This window comes from Cydia strobilella, chromosome 14 (assembly GCF_947568885.1).
Source record: "Cydia strobilella chromosome 14, ilCydStro3.1, whole genome shotgun sequence".
Lineage (NCBI taxonomy): Eukaryota > Metazoa > Arthropoda > Insecta > Lepidoptera > Tortricidae > Cydia > Cydia strobilella.
The window spans coordinates 7,888,956-7,909,703 of record NC_086054.1 but is presented as its reverse complement, the minus strand read 5'-3'; the positions used below and the strand labels follow the sequence as shown (position 1 = coordinate 7,909,703).

The 20,748-nt window shown below is 37.6% G+C and overlaps 1 protein-coding gene across 4 annotated transcripts in view; it reads left to right on the top strand.

The window, feature by feature from the left end:
- LOC134747107 (brain tumor protein) overlaps window positions 1-20,389 on the top strand; it is a 429,209-nt gene extending 408,820 nt beyond the window's left edge. For 3 of the 4 annotated variants that reach the window (XM_063681682.1, XM_063681681.1, XM_063681679.1), the window contains one exon: window positions 14,628-20,389. In XM_063681682.1, coding sequence (XP_063537752.1) covers window positions 14,647-17,181 — 2,535 coding nt within the window. In that variant the 5' untranslated portion in view covers window positions 14,628-14,646 and the 3' untranslated portion in view covers window positions 17,182-20,389. Of the gene's footprint in view, window positions 1-1,382; window positions 1,426-14,627 lie in introns of all 4 variants that reach the window. The other variant, XM_063681683.1, reaches the window with a different exon arrangement.
- Window positions 20,390-20,748: the final 359 nt, after the last annotated feature.

The window sequence follows — 20,748 nt, the reverse complement described above, 5'->3', positions numbered from 1 at the left end:
ACAGGAACTTTTCTGCGGAAATACTTGAGTTATGGTTTCACTTTCTTTGAGACCAGTTTAGCCTTTCAATATTCAAAGTGCACTTTAATTTAAATTTCGACATTATAACTTTAACCCCTGCCTTTTTTCGTGAACGAAATAAATTATATATTTAGTCTGGTAGGCCAACTTTGTCAGAAGAAAAAGGCGACAAATAAAAAAAATGTATACGCCTCTTTGATATTTTTTTATTTATTTTTTTACCATGGATTCTAGTCCTTTAGTCATGATCTTAAAATTTACCTTTATTCTACTGGCAAATTGTTTTGCCAGACTATCAGTCTTTAAAAAAAAAACTGTCTTTAAGCACCAAACAGTGATATTTAGGGTATCTACCTAAAATTACCGAAAAAATAATACTCTCAAATCACATTCATATTCCAAATTCAAGTTTACGAAGGGTAAAATTTAAATTTGGAACGTGTCAGTTTGAAATGTGGATGCAGCTGACCGCGCCGAACTGAAAGGGCGAAAGTTCGTCCGAAATTTAACCGCAGAAAAGCCTTTCGGATTACTTGGGCAGTGTATAAGCCGTTCGTTCGGATTACTTTTGTTCCCGAACACAGATGTTGGGAACAGTTCGGTAACAGCCGTTGTCTCTGTCTCAATTTTAACGATTCACTTGTTTTCGTGTAAGATAATATTAATTAAATATTCAAATCGAGAATTTCTGTTTGTTTTGTTTATAAAATCACAACCGTTGGGGACAGAAGTATAAATACGTATTAGATGAGTTTTTGAAACATACATACCTATAATATTCTGATTTCAATTATTAGCTGGCTCCGCGCAGCATAGACAAAAATATATTTATGTTTTTTTCGTTTTCAACTAACACAAACTTATTAATATAACGAATAAAACTTCATATTTCACAAGGAAAATGACGGTCTCAATATAACACATACCTACTAAAAAAAATCTTTTTACTGAAATTCCTTTTTTAGCCGTAGTCAAGCTGTTTTTACAAATGAATGATTTACATCTCGCTCACTTGTCTAAACTATGAGTGAGAGGCAAGCAGTCACTTGACACGACCTCTCGTGTACAAAGAAATGTTGGGCTAGGTCGTGATTCCGCAGTTAAAAATAAATCATTAGGAACTTGGTTAGTTTTTTACGGTATAATTTCATATTTCTAAAGATTCCTTTACAATGTCGACGTAATTATCTATTAGTTTTTTAAGCTTCTAGACTAGACAATAGACTTAAGTATCGGAAACACTAGCTCGTTCAATATTGAAGAATTTTTTTACCTAAGTATTTAAGTAGCGTTGGAAAATGTTCAAAGCATAATGGGTGATTTTCCTCGTCTTAGTATTAATTTGGTTTTTTTCATTACAGGTAAGTATCCTGACTCGACATGAATCCCTGGACGGCTATGAAGGTAAAATGTCGTTTAAAAACACGTCAAGTACGAATCGGATCATGCCACTGGGCCTGATGTCGTTACCATCAAGTGGGATAACTGGAGACTGGGGATAACAGGTGGGGTAACTTTAGACAATTTTATTTGACTATGAACTAATCTAGCTAGTGTAAACTGTAAAAATTGACCCTAAGACTGGTAAATCCTCATTCAAAGATGACGGGGATATGTATTACCTAAATCTAAATCTTGAATTTTTTGTCGCTATTGGCGACATGTTTCGGGACCGTCGGGGGTCCTTTCCGACCCGAAGTGAGTGTAACCGTTGTAGCCTAAATATTTTGAAAATAAGTCTCAGGAAAGTTTTATTTCGATGTATTACCTTTGTCTAATGTTATCCCTCCTGTTCCCAGTCATCCCACTTTGCGGTATTCAAATAGCTTGAGGTAGATTCTAATTTAACAATTTGTTATGATTTGAAACTGGTTTTGATACGAACTTGACGATCGTCGCGGTGATTCGCGCGCATCTCACGACTTTCACCTTCATACTTCACTTTCACAATGACCTTCAAGATGGTATCAAAACAAGATCAAAACCGTAACAAGTTGTTGAATCAGAATCGGGCTCCATATTGTACTTAGAACAGTTATAAAAAATGTCCATATCTATACATATAATTAATTTCAGAGCCTCCTGAAAAATCAGGCGCCGAACACTGCTACCTTTCAGTGCCAATCATTAAGTAGTTTTTTACCCTAACGGATCTCCAAGCCGATAAATGAGCAGTGTTCGTCGTAAAACATTGCGCGTCATTTGTTTTACGGACTAAAAATCCCGCTCGACGTGATTTTCCCGCCCTGGAGTATTAAGCACACTTTATTCTCTCAAATTAGGTACCTTGAGTCTTTGTTACTTTACACGGCCCCTATAAGAACAAGATATACAGATTTTTCTCGGAAAATCATGTATGTGTTAAAGTCATGTATTTAATTTGCTTTCATTTGATACCCTACACGTGTATGGGGCTATGGGCAATGCATAAGTTGGGTGCAATATGCAGTATTCGCATCGAGGAGCTTACGCTGGAGTAGATGGCCTGCGCCACTGTCTCTCGACATGGACAATTTTGGGGTCCCAATACCATGTCCAACAACAAACTAAAAGTTTGTAGCGCTTACCGGCTTTACTATTATATATTTAGCTGAATAACTAACTTGGTAATTGTAAACATGGAACAAAAAGGTAATTTATTCCACTCAACTTACAAATAAAATTAAACCTTAATTGCATAGACAGTGATTCGGATATACAAAGGCTTCGTTTGGTTATAGGGAGGTGTTGTGTTTCGAAGGTTGCATTAGGGTGCCCAATGCCCGGGGATCAAATTGCTGCCCATTAAGGGCGGAGACAACTGCGTCCGTGTAAAACTGTTGTTTTTAGCTCGATATTTTGACCTCGAACGATCTCCCGCTGTGTTTATGGTTAAGTAAAAATAGTGACAAATACTTAAAAGAATAGTGAAAGCAATGGAAACTGGTTTTTATAACCTTTTATAAGATACCTCACAATATCGTCATCTTTTTGTATTTTTCCCATAAGGGTATAAGTGGCAATGATATAAATCCTCAATTTAAGCCTCATTGCCACTTATAATAATAATATAATCTGTTAAAGGGTTAAGGTTTTTATACGAAATGTTAGTTAAGGGTATATACTCGTACTAATAATAAGAATATGATCATTATTTACTATACTTATTCATATTAAAACACAATCTGAAATTTCACTTTTGCAGTTTTCACTTTAAAACGAATACCGCTAAATATTTAATAGTATTTTAAACGAATAGTTTAATATTGTTCTTTAAAACCTTACAAACACCCGGTTATGTAATCACACCGGTTTAATAATTAACTTGCTACTCCGATTGCCATTCCCGCTGAGTAAGCTATTTTAAGACGCACTTGCTTTACTATGCCCTTGACATAAAAATAAGCCCGGTTCTCCTGTTTACCTTAAAATAACACATTCCACGCCGACACTCTTGCAGGTTCATGTACAACACACATTGTTACTTCTGTGTTTTATTCGTTTAAAACTGATTTTAATATGGTGTATATGTCACCGTAAAAACACCGCGAAAACTACTTTTGACTGAAAAATCCCAGATAAAACTAGTTTTAAGTAGTGAAAACGCGTTTTTAAACTAATTTTGTATGGTTACATATGTAAAACTATTAAGACAGAGTAAAAATATAATACTGGTTGACGTAACTGGTGACCGAAGAGCTGGCGTTTTCCTCGCACAGCGTATCTGTCATCCCGATATATTTTTACTTTTCGTTTGGCGTTTGTGGATATACGTTTGTCACCTTGGCTAGACCCCCTGAGTCTTGATCGCTAGGTAGTTCGCCCAAAAGGCTAACCGCATTGCCCCGCTGGAAAAGGCAAAAAGGCTGATCCGCTGTGCAAAATATTGGCCAGCTCTCTGGTCACTAGAGTGGATTTAACATCATTACTAAAAGCCTAATTATTTCCTAAAGCCTAAATGGATGGATAACCTTTATTCGCCTGCCTGTAGGCAATAGTTGCGGCGACTAAATTGGAATGTTTATCGGACAATTAGGTAGTGTTGAGGCCTCGTGATTGACGGCGATCGTGGTCGGGATTATACGCTTTGATGTCGCTAGTTCCATATTAATTTCCATTAAAGACTTCAACTGGCGTCTACTTAAGTAATAGTGGTTAAAACTACCCTTTCTTTCCCACATTAATACTCCTGTATTAACCTGAACACTTATTTTTACCTTCTTAGCGCCACTTGCACCATCACACCGGTTAACCGGTTAAACCGTTAACCCAGTGTCAAATTGTAGGGCAACCATGGTAACTCCAGGTTTAATCGGTTAGCCCGGGTTAGTGGAATGGTGCAATTGGCGCTAAGGGGATTAATTAATATAGTAGTGTTTCTACTTCAAAAAACAAATTAAATTCGTTTTCTAGGTAAAATTTACTCCCAGGTTAAAAAACAATCTATTCTAATGCTGTAATGGATTAGAAACGTCGGGATGTATTTTAAATTCATTATATGCTATATAATCCCTGCTGCTGACGACAGGTCTGGCCTAGTGGGTAGTGACCCTGCCTGTGAAGCCGATGGTCCTGAGTTCGAATCCCGGTAATGGCATTTATTTGTGTGATGAGCACAGATATTTGTTCCTGAGTCATGGGTGTTTTCTATGTATTTAAGTATTTATATATTATATATATCGTTGTCTGAGTACCCATAACACAAGCCTCCTCGGGCTTACCGTGGGACTTAGTCAATCTGTGTAAGAATGTCCTATAATATTTATTTATTTATAATCCTTCTAAAGGCCACTTGCGCTATCCATGGTTAGCCACTAACTCGGGTTAACCGGTTAAACCCGGAGTTACCCCTGTGTTAACGGTTAACTATGAGTTAGTGGCTAACCCTGAATGATGCAAGTGGCCCCAAATAGTTTTATTACATGAGCAACTATCGCGGTAACCTAGACAATATTCTTATTAATTGAATTGTCTCTATCTGTGATTAATTACGTGTTTATCAGAACATGATCAATGGATCACGAAGGGTAATACATAAATTAATTATGTAGTTTCAATAATCAGTTAATTCAATCACGTAGGTGGATAATTTCGTGTCGAGACCTCAGCATAATTATTATTGGTCTGGTACGTCTAATATTTTCTTCTTACTAATATTATTATTACTTGGTATATTTATCTAGACTTTAATTAATATTTTTTCTTTGATACTGCTTAATGTGTAAAAACATTGATGATTACTTATGGAAGCTTTACTCATAGTATTTTATACAAAAATCAAACCTAGCATTTTTTCGTTTATTATTAATTTGAAGCGGAATTGAAATAAAGAATAGCTTAACTTATTTTATATAAAGTGGGTACCTACCTAATAGGGCTACATAAATTAATCAAAATGAAGACTCGGTAAGCCTTATTATTTTAGGTCGGGGCCGATTTCAAAATATTAACAATTAGTAAGTACTATAATATTATAACAACTTCTGTTTATTTTAATTAATTGAAACTGTCTGAAAAACGGAAACCTACTAAGCGAGCTATATTATAAACAATATAACGTAACAAAGTAAACCGAATAACACAAGTAATTGGTAATTAACGCGGACCAAAATATTTATTCAAACACGCTAATTTGTACAAACGCTTGCCGCGTATATTGTGTTGGTTTATGTTAATTCAATTTAATTACGTCTCTCACAACGCTGTCGTGTTACACTAAGTACAATACTTACCTCTTTAAACCTTCAAGAAAAAACCTGTTTAAATCTTAAACACCGTCGACGCACTCACAACCCCTCTGGAGTTGGACACCCCATGTAATGGTAATCGCTTACCATCAGGCGGTTCGTCTGCTCGTTTGCCTCCTGTATCTATCATTTAAAAAAAGTTTTTATTCGAGACGTAGACTTTTTGGGGGTAAACACAAAATGTGCCATTTTCAACTAAAAGGGTATTTATTGTCGGTTGTCAATAAGGCGCTATTTCCATATAGCTTCAATTCGAAATCAACCTTATCGACAAGCGACAATGTGATACCTTTTGGTTGAAAACGTCACAAATAGATATACGTTAGTACTAACTTACTGGAGGCAACTTGGAAAAAAAGGAAAGCTGATACTACTACATAAAGTTATGTCATACTTACTACTTTATGGTGAATTTATATTGATAATTAAAGTAAGTACGATTCAATTAAAATATTGTTAAATGTCATTCGCAAACAAATACTAAAGAAACCATAGATAACGTAAGTTATCTTACAAAATGTATAAGTACTTAGTTATGTTGTTTAATAATATTCAAAATCCAGTAACATAATATAAACATAACCGCATTACCTATTAAAAGCATCTCTGGCTAAACCCCAAATACGCAAACAAGCCCATTTTCCCCCGAGCGCCATTAAAGAACAATTTGTAACTATCAAATTCGATTTCCAAATGTCGCGCGTACCGCTACCTCCGAAATTCAAATTTGGAATTCCTCAGAATTTTAATGGAGGCAATTTATGGCGTCTCGCGACGTCATCTCGACGTAATCGCCTTACGCTATAATTGTCTTTAGCCATAATTAATATTACTTGAGCGTTATTGTTAATGAAAGAGCGTTTTGGGACGTCATCGTCAGTAAAACGCCAAGCTTCACGCTTCCTTGGCGTATGCTTTAATGGTATTTCGATGGTTTACAGAGTCGAAGACAACCAGCCAGTTATAATAATGGAGAGCTGTTTCATAGGGACGAAAAAAACCATGCCATTCGTTCAAAAAGTCACAAATTATTTAGTTTTTACCTTTAACTGTTCTTTCTAAAATACTACGGGCATTACAAGGGGCACAGATGTGTGTTTTTAATTTTTTGATTGAGGAAGATGAGTAAAGTTTGGCAATATCGTACTTCGAATTAGACAGCTTAACGAGATGGCGCTGTTCGGCTCGGTACATTATGCGGGAACTCTGTCAAAATTTGATGTTTGACAAGTGACCACAAAACATATGGCGCAGTACAGGGAGATCTGCACATTTATCTCTTGGACGGCAATTTTACGGCAATCAATAAACTCTTTGCTTATTAGGCATATAGGCATGTGTGCTTGTTATTTTTAATATTATACATAAGGTTTATTGTTTAAGCTGCTAATTGTTTTGTTTAGGTTCATGATTCGATTAGGTAACTGAGCGCTTCAATCACCAACAAACTGGTTACAGTTTGGCGATACTATAAATTTTTCAAAAGTCCCCGATGCTGCATAATCTCGAGGTCTGATTTAAACTAGTTCCCATACGCGACCCACTCTACGCTCGCCAAGCAATGCTAACATTGTGAATACATTAACTTGACAGCAATGAGTCAGCTTGAGGTTTACCCTGTGGGTTTACCTTTAAAAATTACAACTTTGTGTTAAAGCTATACTTCAAACATGGACACGTAACACAGGCCGTTTTAAACACCATTAAAAAGCAATTTGCAATGTTATGTCGCTTGTGGTTTCTTTATATTCGCTTATATTTTTTCAAATGCCCTTTACTCTATTTACCTACTAATGTAGGGATATCATTTTTCACATCACCCATTCGAAAAAGGGCTTTTTCTTCCCTGCCAGGAGGGATCAAAGTGGCACTTTTCTTCCCTGCTAGGAGGGGTCAAAATAACACTTTTCTGTTCTAGGACACTATTTTTACATTTTATTGCACATTATTTTTTTAGCTTAAATAATATTAATATCATAATTACCTCATAGGTGATGTGAAAAGCAGTATGTGTCACATGGTAGCGAAATTATTTCCATCTTGGACGTAGCACACTTGAATCCCTCACTACTCTCAGGATTCTACTTTAGAATCCCTCGTTACTCTCGGGATTCTATTATATAATCCTTCGCTTCGTTTAGGATTCAATGTACGCCCTCGCCGTAAATATGTAATTTTGCTCCCTTGTAACACAATCTACTATTTCACATCGCCCATTCGATAAAAGGCTTTTTCTTCCCTGCCAGGAGGGATCAAAGTGGCACTTTTCTTCCCTGCTAGAAGGGACCAGTGACAATTTTCTGTGCTAGGGCACAATTTTATTTCATTTTGGATACAATTTTTTTAGCTTAAATAATATGTTAGAACATAATAATTTCCTCATAGATGATGTGACAAGCAGTATGTGTCACATTGTAGCAAAATTATTTCCACCTTGGGCGTTAACACTTGAATCCCTCACTACGCCCCGAATTCTATTTTAGAATCCTTCGCTTCGTTCAGGATTCAATATATGCCCACGCTGTAAATATGTATATAAAAAAGCTTTATTACTTCCACACATACTTCAAACAAAATTAATATAAAAACATTAGAGTATAATAACAACTTAAAATTTAACTTAAAAATATGTGGGCCCCTTTCGGGTAAAAGTTTCGTTTTTTTATTTACCTATACATTTGCATAAAACAAATATGTCTAAGCCAAAAACCTTAAACAAGAGAGTACCTACGTTTAATCTTTAATATTGAATGACAAGACGAAACTTGTTCAATAAAGTGGAATCATGCAAATCTCCCGTCCCTTATTAATATTATGTATGAAGCGAGACGGCAACTGTTTGCAAGTTTGAAATATTGCAAATTCTTGGAAATCCATTGGAGCAAAGTTTTACCAGGGGTTTCTTGGCACTTTGGCTTTTTTATAAAACAGAAATGTAGGGTAGCTTTTTAAAGAGGATTTACAATTTCACGCTTGTTAGGAAAAAAATGGATATCAGTTTATTTGACTTAAATAAAATAAAACACTATTCATCATAAGTGTCAAAATGTGTTTTTATTTAACCGCATTTACGCCTCGTTCACAGTTTTATGCAAAGTTAAAGAAAAACATTTAATATTAATAGAAACTAAGTTAGAGTTAGTACAAAATTAATTACGCTACCCGGGAAATACCGCTTTGAAACGCTGAAATGTTACGGGGAGCCAACATTAAAATTCAAACGTCAAAATTATACGTCTTTTTTTTATATTAACGTTTTAACTTCTCAATCTCCCGTCATATTACACATGGCAACTGGCAGCCCGATACATTATATATTTGGGTTTATGAAACGATTTTCTTGAGATGCCCGGCGGTTTTTTATTTTTTATGGAGGGGTGTGACGCCGTTTTCTTGAAAAAATAACATCGTACCTATAGTTGGGTCAATTTTCAAATGCGCATTTTTACTGTCCCAAGGCTATAATTCCAAATACATTAAACGAACTATGCTATGTATATATATTCATTATATATGTTATAAACTAATAAAAAAAGTTGTATTGTTTATGTTAAAATCGATTTTCAAACCCTAAAAACGGCGAAATCTATACCGCTATTTCGCGTGTCCCGCTGTGTCGCGTGTTTTGTGGTTGTACCTCGCGGCACTGTTTTTTTATGATTCAAGGATACCTCCCTAAATCTGGTTTGTCTATTGATCTACCATTCCGTTTTAATTGACAATACAATAGTACATAGTACATTACTTGGGCTTCTATCTTCAACGGTAGTGGACACAGAAACGGTAGTTTTGACCTAAGAAACAGTTAATCTTATCGAACGACGTATTTTGCTACGGCCACTACGACATTTGTATGGCTCCTTATTTATTGATATACAATTGAAATAAAAATGTGTTTCATTATAATACAAGTTAGCAAATTTAGCAATATGGTGTAAGAATGTTGTGTTTAATAAATACGTGAATCGGGTACATAATGTAGGAAAGATGGCCAAAACACATTATTGTCGACATTTGTGTGCTAACATTTGTACGGCTACTTTGACCATACAAATGTCGAATGTGGCAATCAAATGTCGACATAGTCCTATACAAATGTCGGAAAGGTGCCATACAAATGCCATAAAATTAATGAACAGTGCCATAAAAATGTCGATATTCAAACTTCCATATCTAGCTATAAAAAGTAGAGTGGTGCCTCGTACAGTATATTTTTTGTTGTTAAGAGCCCTTTCTAAAACGATGATTATAAATCTGATTTTCCAAAAATAAAAATTTGCCATACAAATGTCGATAAAACACCCTCTTCAAAAATTTTCCCAGTTATCTAGTTTCACTTAAATTTCGATATGTAAAGACTTCCAATAACTACCGTAATTGATAAAACGTATTTAATTAAATAGCAAATAACTGCGCTTTAATAATAGCTCTGTGACTTTCAAAGTTAAACAATGTTACACCGTTAATTGGAATACCCAGCGCACCCTAAAAAGGTTAATATTGGCATCTGTCCCCGCCATCTGCGTTAGATGAGCTGTCGATGCTCATTATTGCCGATTCCCTGTCATTTATCGTATTAATAAAGCACAAGGGCTAACTCAAGAATGTTCGTTTGACGTATTGTAAATAATGACGAAAACGCATTGGTTTTGTGTGCTTGATGAGTCTTAAACACAGCTACATGTGTGTCACAATGCCACAGACAGACATACATATTAATATCAATACGGCTAAAATAAACTACGGTCTTTTCTCTCTTTTTTCGCATATCATAAGACTTCGATTTTCCGCTATGACACTCGCTAGACATCTTTATTCCTTTTCAATGAAAGCTCGCAGTTGAATTCAAATCGACATTCTATAGACGCTCCGAACAGACTTGAATTTTTCAATTTGCCCAAGCCAAGATCATCCCTTGCGCAAACTTTATTTACAGCGAGATCAGAAAAATCCAAAGTTACCTCAAGCTAATTCCCAAACAATACTTTAGCCTCAGATTATTTATTGTACACTCCAGCTTGACGCGCCTCCACCACAATTCACCGACGGTGCTAAAATGCTCTCCCGGCCCACCCTTACGTTTCAATTGTCATTAACCGTTCCAAGCTATTATCTGCTTTAATTACTGCACGTTTGAGTCGGTTTCCATCTGCTGCAGCCTGTGATATACGACGAATCAGTAAACCTTTTCGGCTGCCGTAATCTGCTTCGACCCAATCGCAATTAATGAGGTCCCAACAGCGCGGAGTCGGTTCAGGCGGTCTTATTGCTCGTACTGGGAATTCTGGACGTGTTTATTGCAAACTGATCCTGCTTATAAACTCTTCTTTGTACGTCTTAGATTGTTCAATAATCATATTGTACGTACTGGTAGATAGTTTTCATGCATATTATATTGGTAATTATACATTGTAGAAGCAATATAAAACACTGGAATCGCACTTTTCAGGTTTATTCTTGCTTCTCTTTCCTATTTCTTCTCTTTCTTTTATAAACATTCATAGAAAAACTATGTAGAAGCCAACAGGTTTCTATCCCGTTTGTATCCCGCTCTAGAAAGCCCAAATCACATAAGATTATGCGCATAGTTGTTCTACACAACTCGACGGTTTTGAAGCAACATCACCAAGTCAAATGTCCACATTCTGATGTTAATCCACGCGATGTCACCGTTTCCATTCCACTATATATCATCGGGACTAAGGGCTACTCCCCGAAGAGTGGCGGCAAAAGGCCATACAATTTTCTAGTATGTCCTAGCCCCGATTTCGCTACAAATATCCTTAATAATTTGAAATATTTTACTCGAAATCCCTTACATCGAAAAATAATAAAAACTCGTTAAAATCTGACGGATTCGCTGAGGTTGCTGTTGATGTTTCTGTCAGGCAATTTCTGATGGATTAATCGTTCAATCTGTATCCAATTGTTAGTATTTATTGATTCTAGCGAGCTCCAAGAGTAATCACAAACTACGTTGAGGGCCTTTTGTCTCGTGAAATTCGGATTCCAGCCGAAACCTATTTTGCCTGGGCTTTGTTCGCAACAATGTGTCTGGCTCGTCGTATATCTACCGTATCGTGATCGAGCTATACATCGGGGACGGAACTGCAACGCAGCGATGGACGTCTAATTGCTCCGTGCGGGGAAACGGCTCATACTTCGATTGTGCTCAATGCTGCTGGCTGAGTTACGGTTACGAGCGGGTGCTTGTTCCCAAATAGGTCCTAGACCAGAGGACTAGGAGCTAACAATATAATATTTGTTACAGTAAAAAAACAACATGCTTTCATAACGAATTTAAATACTAATAAGTAACAACAAATTAAGTGTTCTTTTTACGGGTTTCGCAAAGTTTTAGTCACCCGGGCGACATGTTAATAATTATGTACATAGTAAATTAATTTAATATAAGTATGACTCACGACCTAACTCACGACAGTTTAACTTCAAATAAGAGGGTAGTAAAAACTGCTGTTTAAAATATATAGACTTACAGTAAAATATTGGCTCATATATAGATAATATCACATTTTTGTAAATCTAATAACAGTAATATTTAACAATATTTTCAAACTTCAACCTTCCTTGAACAAATGCCGCTGTAACTGTATCCATGTAAAACCCTGACACAATAATCCCGCGGCAGGCCTGAAACATCGCCCTGCTTACAAATAAACCACTTTAATGCATGCTGCATCGCTTTGACACCTCAAACGGAATGTAGACAACGATATAGTTACCGAATGGTGCTTGCAAATTTTATCATTAGTCGACGAGCCAACGTGGTCATTTCGTATGCAGCAGCGCATAGGCAATGCAATCGAGCCGTCACTGTCACTGGGGACTAAGCGGGCCGCTGTAATGTATTGCGGATGCTGCCCGTAAATTCCCATATTACCCCAGAGCTGCACTATCGGAAATTAGAACCTGTTAGCTACCAACCTAATTAAGTATTCCGGTTTATCTCTGTACCTTTTTGTCGAGAGCAATTTTGACTACTTTCTACAAAACAAGGCCATTCACCTTCCAAATATCTCCCCCTAGGCACACTTCTAAACACGGGGGAGTCAAAATAAATTTCCACCCTCACCCTAATTCGAATGAGCGCGATCCCCTTTCGATTCGCCCTATGCGTTGGCATGGCAACGGGCCCTTTGTAGGGAGTGCACCGCCGATGTAAACATTCCAGAGGCGTTCCTGAAATGCACTTTTCGGCTACCCATTCTCGTTATTGATGTTGCTCCCGCTCCTTCCGGCATGCCGGCTCCGTAAATGGCTCCAAAATATAAAGTTAAGCTTGTCTATTTATCACGTTTATGGCGCTTGTATCTTCGGGTAAGGTCAGGACAGGAGATGAATTTACGTTATGGCGCTCTAAATTGATATTAGAATGTTAAAACGTGCCACGTGCCCTTTAACGATTTTATTCGGCGTAGGTCGTATATATTGGCCCAGTAGATACTTATCAGATGATGATAATATGTACCTATTTTTGTAACCTTTGTAGGTACAAAAACTCGTACAAAAACGTGTATCTATCTATCCATAGTTATTACACTGATGCGCGCCGTAGTACGTCGGTTCCCTAACATAAGTATCCACTTTTCTATCCTATTAGTATGGCGACGTGGGTACTTAAGTTGGGGCACCGATCATACTACCTATAGTGTATTTGTAATCGGTTCTCTCTCATCAATGAAAAAACGTTTTTAGGCTTCCGTATCCAAAGGGACCCTCTTACTAAGACTCCGTCTGTCCGTCTGTTCGTCTGTCTGTCACCAGGCTGTATCTCATGAACCGTGATAGCTAGACAGTTGAAATGTTCACAGATGATGTATTTATGTTGCCGCTATAACAACAAATACTAAAAAGTACGGAACCCTCGGTGCGCGAGTCCGACTCGCACTTGGCCGGTTTTTTTTAATTTCATGATGTAAAAATGGTATATCCAATCATAAAAAAATAACAAATATATCTAAAATTAATTAATAAACTACAAAACTAAATATATTTGTTTATTCTAAAATACGCGAGCTGGGTGCAAAGGTGCCCATCACACTTGCCGCGTTACCACGTTGGATATGCGTAATGTGTATAAACTGAGGTTTTCAACTTAAGCAAATCTACACTCAAATATGGTGCTGTAGTGGCTTAAAAGATCATTTTAGTAAAAGTTTGTTATTTTTAAGATCGATTTATTAGAGCTGAAATGAGATATGTATATGTACCGATATGACATTTTTTGATAAATGCCTGCTCTGTGTTTCATATTAGTCTATTGCAAAACTTATCTAGTGACCTATGTATTTTTGATAAATTTAGTTTTATAGACTGTAATAGAAAAAAAAGTGACGAAGCCCTCCAGTGGAAGGCCGGCCTTCACCACTGGAGGGCTTCGTCACTTTTTCTTTAATATATGACATCTATTACAGTTTATAATTTATATATAGTAGTGTGACTACTTAAAAAAACACAAATCAAAATATTTTATTAAATAATTTGATTTGTTCCCAAAGTTGTTCAAGTTTTGTTTTTGAATTTCGAACCTTGTCTAATTTCATATAAGTTAAAAGCAAATGTTATAAGGGCCTCTAAGACTCAGGAGGACAAATAGTCGACACCAGATTTTGTCAATTAATCAGGACGCAGTTCGATTCGCCAAAATGACAGGTGTGACGCGACTACCATGCAACATTTTAGAGTAATTTTACCTACTAGACATGAAGCCACGTCACTTCACTTTGAAGATTTGAAAAGGAAGTCAATATTTAAAATCTAAACGAGAGCAATAAATTAAGAGTATAATGTTATGATTTTATTTTACATTAATTTAAAACATTCTCTTTTATACTAACCGTGTCTGTTCGCTTGTTCCAGGGATGCCGGTTTCCTGAAGATGGCCTCACGCACCCCGTCTCTTGAGTCGCTGCCCGGTGCCAACTCGATAGGTTCGCTGGAGCGTGGCTCCTTATCGCCCCTGACCCTCAGCGGCTCCTCGCCCCCCGCGAGCGACTCCGCTGTATGTGACCTTCGCGAGTTCGACGGTCTCGACACCACCTGCGCCATTTGCCGGGAGACATTCGTCGACCCGAAAGTACTCAACTGCTTCCACACCTTCTGCCGCAGCTGCTTGGAGCGCGAGCAGACGCACCCGGACAAAGTAACCTGCGTGACTTGCCGCGTGGACAGTCAGCTTCCGCCGGCTGGTGTACCCGGCCTGCTCACGAACCTGGTGATCGCCGCCGCTGTTGAGCAGGACGCCGATCTCCTCCCGTCTGCTCGCCAGACCAACTCGCCCTCGGCCCGCTGTACCGGCTGCAAATCAAAGGAATCGGACGCCGTAGCGCGTTGCGTAGACTGCGCCAATTTCCTGTGCCCAAACTGCGTTATGGCGCACCAATTTATGCACTGCTTCGAAGGCCACAGAGTGCTGGCGTTCACAGATCTGAAGGATGACAAGGGCATGCTCGGATCTACGCTCACGACGAGCGGGGATAAAACCGCATTTTGCCCACGGCACAAGAATGATATTCTCAAATACTTCTGCCGCACATGCTCAGTGCCGGTGTGCAAGGAGTGCACCATCATCGAGCACCCCGCTGCATTGCACGACTATGAGCACTTGTCCGACGCTGGACCTAAACAATTAGAGCTCATGCAAGCCGCCGTCAACGAAGCCAAGACCCGCGCCACGGAGATCAGGCACGTCGTCAAGACTGTCGAACACGCTGCTGGCAAACTACAAGTCCAGTACCACAAAGCTCAAAACGAAATAAATGATACGTTCCAATTCTACCGTTCTATGCTAGAAGAGCGCAAACAGGAACTACTTAAAGAACTCGAAAGCGTATTCTCAACGAAACAGATCGCGTTGACGGTTGTAGGCCAGAAAGCTCAAGAGACTGTCGACAAAATCTATCAAACTTGCGACTTTGTAGAGCGGCTAACCAAATGCGCCAATTTAGCAGAAATATTAATGTTCCGAAAGTTATTAGATAATAAACTGCAGACCTTGATGCAAACAAACCCAGAACAAAGCATGCAAACGGCATCTGAACTCGAATTTGTGTCGAATTATCAGGCAATACAAGTTGGAGTACGAAACACATTTGGATATGTCCGCTCTAACCCCGAAAATGTAGGGCCCACCAAGCAACCACCTATTGCCCGTCCTACAAACGGCTCACTTTTGAATGGGGGCTCATCGTCTAGCAGCAGTAGCGTCAACGGAAGTTCCGGAAGCTTAAACGGTGGTATCCACCTCCCGACTGGACTCAACGGCGTTTTAGACCGTCCTTACAGCAATGGCCTACTTGGACCCACCAGCCAGTCCACATCACCTTTCGAATCCAACATCATCTCCAAGAGATTTAATAATGGCGCGAGTCTTGGACCATTCTCTACCGCTATTGGAGACATCAACTTGAATGGAATTAATCCCTATGAAAAATGGTCAAATGGTGGCTGCGACTCACTCTTTCCTCCCACCAATAATGACCCTTACTCACTCACCACTGCCGCACACAATGATCCTATATTAGATCTGACGAACAAGTTAATTTCTACTGCCATTTTCCCACCGAAATCTCAAATTAAACGACAAAAGATGATTTATCACTGCAAATTCGGAGAGTTCGGAGTTATGGAGGGCCAGTTCACGGAGCCCAGTGGCGTCGCTGTCAACGCTCAAAACGACATCATCGTCGCTGACACCAACAACCATCGCATTCAGATATTCGACAAGGAAGGCCGCTTTAAATTCCAATTTGGAGAGTGTGGCAAACGCGACGGACAACTACTATACCCTAACAGAGTTGCCGTGGTGCGCACATCTGGCGACATTATCGTTACTGAGAGGTCCCCCACACACCAAATACAGATCTACAACCAGTATGGCCAATTCGTGCGTAAATTTGGCGCCAACATTCTGCAGCACCCTCGCGGCGTGACTGTCGACAACAAGGGCCGTATTGTGGTCGTAGAATGCAAAGTGATGCGCGTCATAATCTTTGACCAAGTGGGCAACGTGCTGCAGAAATTCGGCTGCTCCAAGCATTTAGAGTTCCCTAACGGAGTAGTAGTCAACGACAAACAGGAGATATTCATTAGCGACAACCGCGCGCATTGTGTCAAGGTGTTCAACTATGAGGGGATTTATCTACGCCAGATAGGAGGCGAAGGTGTGACTAACTACCCGATTGGTGTAGGCATTAACGCCGCCGGCGAGATCCTGATCGCGGACAATCACAACAACTTCAACTTGACGATCTTTACTCAGGACGGGCAACTCGTGTCCGCTCTTGAAAGCAAGGTGAAGCACGCCCAGTGCTTCGATGTGGCTTTGATGGACGACGGCTCAGTCGTTTTGGCCAGTAAGGACTACCGGCTCTATATCTATCGCTACGTGCAAGTGCCGCCTATAGGCATGTGAGCCCCCCGCTCTGATCACATCAGATCGGATTGACCGATGAACTATAAGCCAAAAAACCATTTGTTGAATCGCAAAAACTTGCAAGTGAACGGATCGGCCAGATGTGTCAATTTTTGAATAGTTGCATGTGACAATTTTGATGTGAATTATGGTACTTGATAGTTTTTGTAAGTGCAAGTGTTGCGGCTGTCTCGATGTGATCAATTCAACTAACGATGGGAATTCTTAAAATAGTTTTTGGCATAAAATCTATCTGTATGTATTATTTCGGAACTGTAATGAGATTAGTCATAGTATTGACATTGTTATTCGAGTACCTATTTAAAGGATGGAGATTATTCCGTTGAATCGATCCAAGCATAACGAACGGTGTTCTCGACCCTATCATTTTTTGATCTATTGAATAATATTTTTTCATATCCCACATCGTTAAATTAGGGATGAATATTAAGGGCATTTGTATTATTTAGCCCATTTGTTGGACCAATATTTTAACTATTATTACTTAACAAATTGTTAGGCGTTAAGCGTGTGATTTTATCGTAATAAGAGAGCATCGAGCGGTATTGTTGTTAGTTGTAAGATATTCTTCGGCACAATGGCACTTCCTGTTTTTGATTAGCACTTATTCTGTGTCGATGGAAATATGATTATGAAACTAAGTAAGAAGTTGTTACATTATTATTAGGTAAGTGTTAAATTGATTGAGCTAATGTGGACAATCATTAGTTACTACCCTCTTGATGTAGTTACAAAATTTAGGGAAAGTGATGGTAGGGGTTTTATCAATGACAAAGTTGACTGCGGCGTTCCTTGGACACTATGTAACTCGAGCAATGCTACAGGTCCTTTCCTTATGTCGTTCTATGTGGAACGGAAAGTTTTGATGCCACAAAACTGTGACTGATCGAAAATGTTTTATAGACCTCAGCTCAGTTCCGAATTAGATACGCCACTCCTCTTCCAACATGAACCTTGAGTATTATAAAGCATTTTAGATTATGATGTTAATAAGTTATGAATGAAATGGCTGTAGTTTCTTTATATTTGTTGGAAGACTTCTGTCCCGACCGATGTCAGTACCGCCTAGTCACTGAGAGCCCACGGACCTGAAATTCATGTTTTCGTTGTTTTAAAGATAAGTAACATTTGGTTGATAATAATATTGTTCGTTTTTATACAAATCTAGTAATTGAATATGTTTTTAGTATTTGGACACGGTAGTAACTAGTAGAGCACTTTAGGAAATGGTCGTCTCGCTAGACTTTTTTTTAAATAATTATAATTTTTGAGATTTCGATACGCGTGTAACTAGCGTTTCACTACTTACTGAGGTATTATAGCTCACTCGGTATACAAATAACTATGCAATTTGTTATTCTGGTAAGATATTTTTTTATGTGGAAACAACTTTATTTTTGTAGCAGTAGTATTATACGGTGCATGTGTAACGTTTACTTTTTTGTATTTTATGAATATTATACTATTATTTTTACTTCATTACCGTGTGTGAGTGTGTTAGCAGAATTATTTTAGTTTGATTTCAATAGTTTTGGTTTTCTTAGTGAATAATCGTTTTTAGTTATTTTTAAACGCTGAATCTATGACAAGTGAAGAGATCTGATTCGATCCGTCTATTACGGTCGGGGGATCTATTTCTTAATTTTTGATCTGCATTAGTATATTGCTTAGGTTATGATGAGTTCGGTGATATTCCAATGTTCTAAAGTTAATCTGTTTAATGATTGAAGGCGCGTCGCGAGGGCTTGGGTCGTGGCCTCGCCTACCTGCAACACATGTGCCATACAACTTTGTTGTGATTTAATAAATAATATTTAGTATCGTTTGTAAATATGTACCATACAACCTTGACTACGGAATCTAATTATAAGCCTCCGATGAACTCGATCGTACATCTTACTCGTTAGTGCAATTGTGTTTCGATTATTTTATGGATTTTTTTATGAAATTTAGTCGCTACTTTTGGATCGCATTTTATTTTAATTCATTTTATCGTTTGCACACTTGCACTATCGTTAGCATTCTGAAACAGCAGATTTTCTTTATGCTTCTTTTTTTTTTCAAAAATTGCGACCCACGCACTTACTGCCAAACACGACGCGTCTTCGATTCAATAGTAAAATTTCGTTTTTAAATTTGGATACTCACTAGATTAGGTGAAGTAGAATTTATTTTCAGATCTCTAGAGTCGAAATTTCAGTGATGAATCACCAATGATTTAATGTAGGCTGCCCTGTTCCTAGTAAATTATTACCATTCCTAAGATCGGACGTTAATATTGTATTTCACTTAATCTACTGAATCGAGTAAAGTTTGAGTGAAGGTCTATTGATTGCGATTTTAGCTGCCGTAGCCTGCTTCATCTCACTCCATTTTGATGAATTGTTCGAACATACTTCATTTCATTCCAACGTGTCATCTGATAAAATCTATAGTTGCTTTACCAATCTTGACCGATTATTTTAGTTTATAATACTATGCACAATTCGTCTAAATGAACTGAGGTTACGCTAAACAAGGTGAATACAATCATTTAGACTTGCAAAAGTTTCATTCGTAAAAATTACGCCATCATTGTATACAAACAAAAAATATCCGATCAATCTACATCATAAATCCTGTCGTAATGTTTACGAATGATTTCGGTAACTACATACGCTTCTACTTAATTGAGATCGTTACAACGTATTATATTTATATTAAGTATAGCATAGTATCAAAATTTTATCGTAAGATTTGCAAATTATGACAACTACACCTACACCTTCAATGTAAAGCAGTGTAATCCTTTCGAACATTTTTTAATTATGACGGTAATGAGTTAGTTATTTTATTTTTAACCTGATATGGTATTTTAAGTTACATCCCTATTGATTTATTATTACAAATTTCGTTCACATTTAACTTTTTTGTGTTTTTGCATAATATAAGTAAAAAAATGATTTTCTGTAAGTACGAAAAACATTTCATTCTTAAAATTGCATTTCTAAAGCTTGATGACTGATTAAAATTTGAAATATGTTTTGTCTTTAAATATATTTTGTCGATGTTTGTTGTTATAATTATTATATTTTTTTAATTATTTGTATAAACAATTGTTCTTTAAATTAATGTACATCGTTTTGTTTTGAATTATTTTTGTTGTATAATTGCTTTTTTTAATAATACCAATTCATTGCAGTTTTAATGTGTGTTTTATTTTGATTTTGCCCGAGTAGTGCTTCAGTAGTGTTCCTGTTCTTGGTTGCAGTTACTTTAGTTTTAGCTAAATTAGCTGCGACTGATTAGAAAAATGCGTGTTTGTGCTAATTAATCTACTTATCGGCTATTTCATAGAAAAAAACAATAAAATTATGATCCTAGATGTTTCTGCCGTTGCTTTATAATTTATTTATAAGTGTCTCCGAATACTAGTAAAATGAACACATATAAACAATGTCTAAAATAACCCTGCACTACCTCTGTTTTTCATTAAGTACAACAATATTTGAATTACTGCACCTCTACCACAGCATACCGACAGTCGTCACTTACGCCAATATTTCT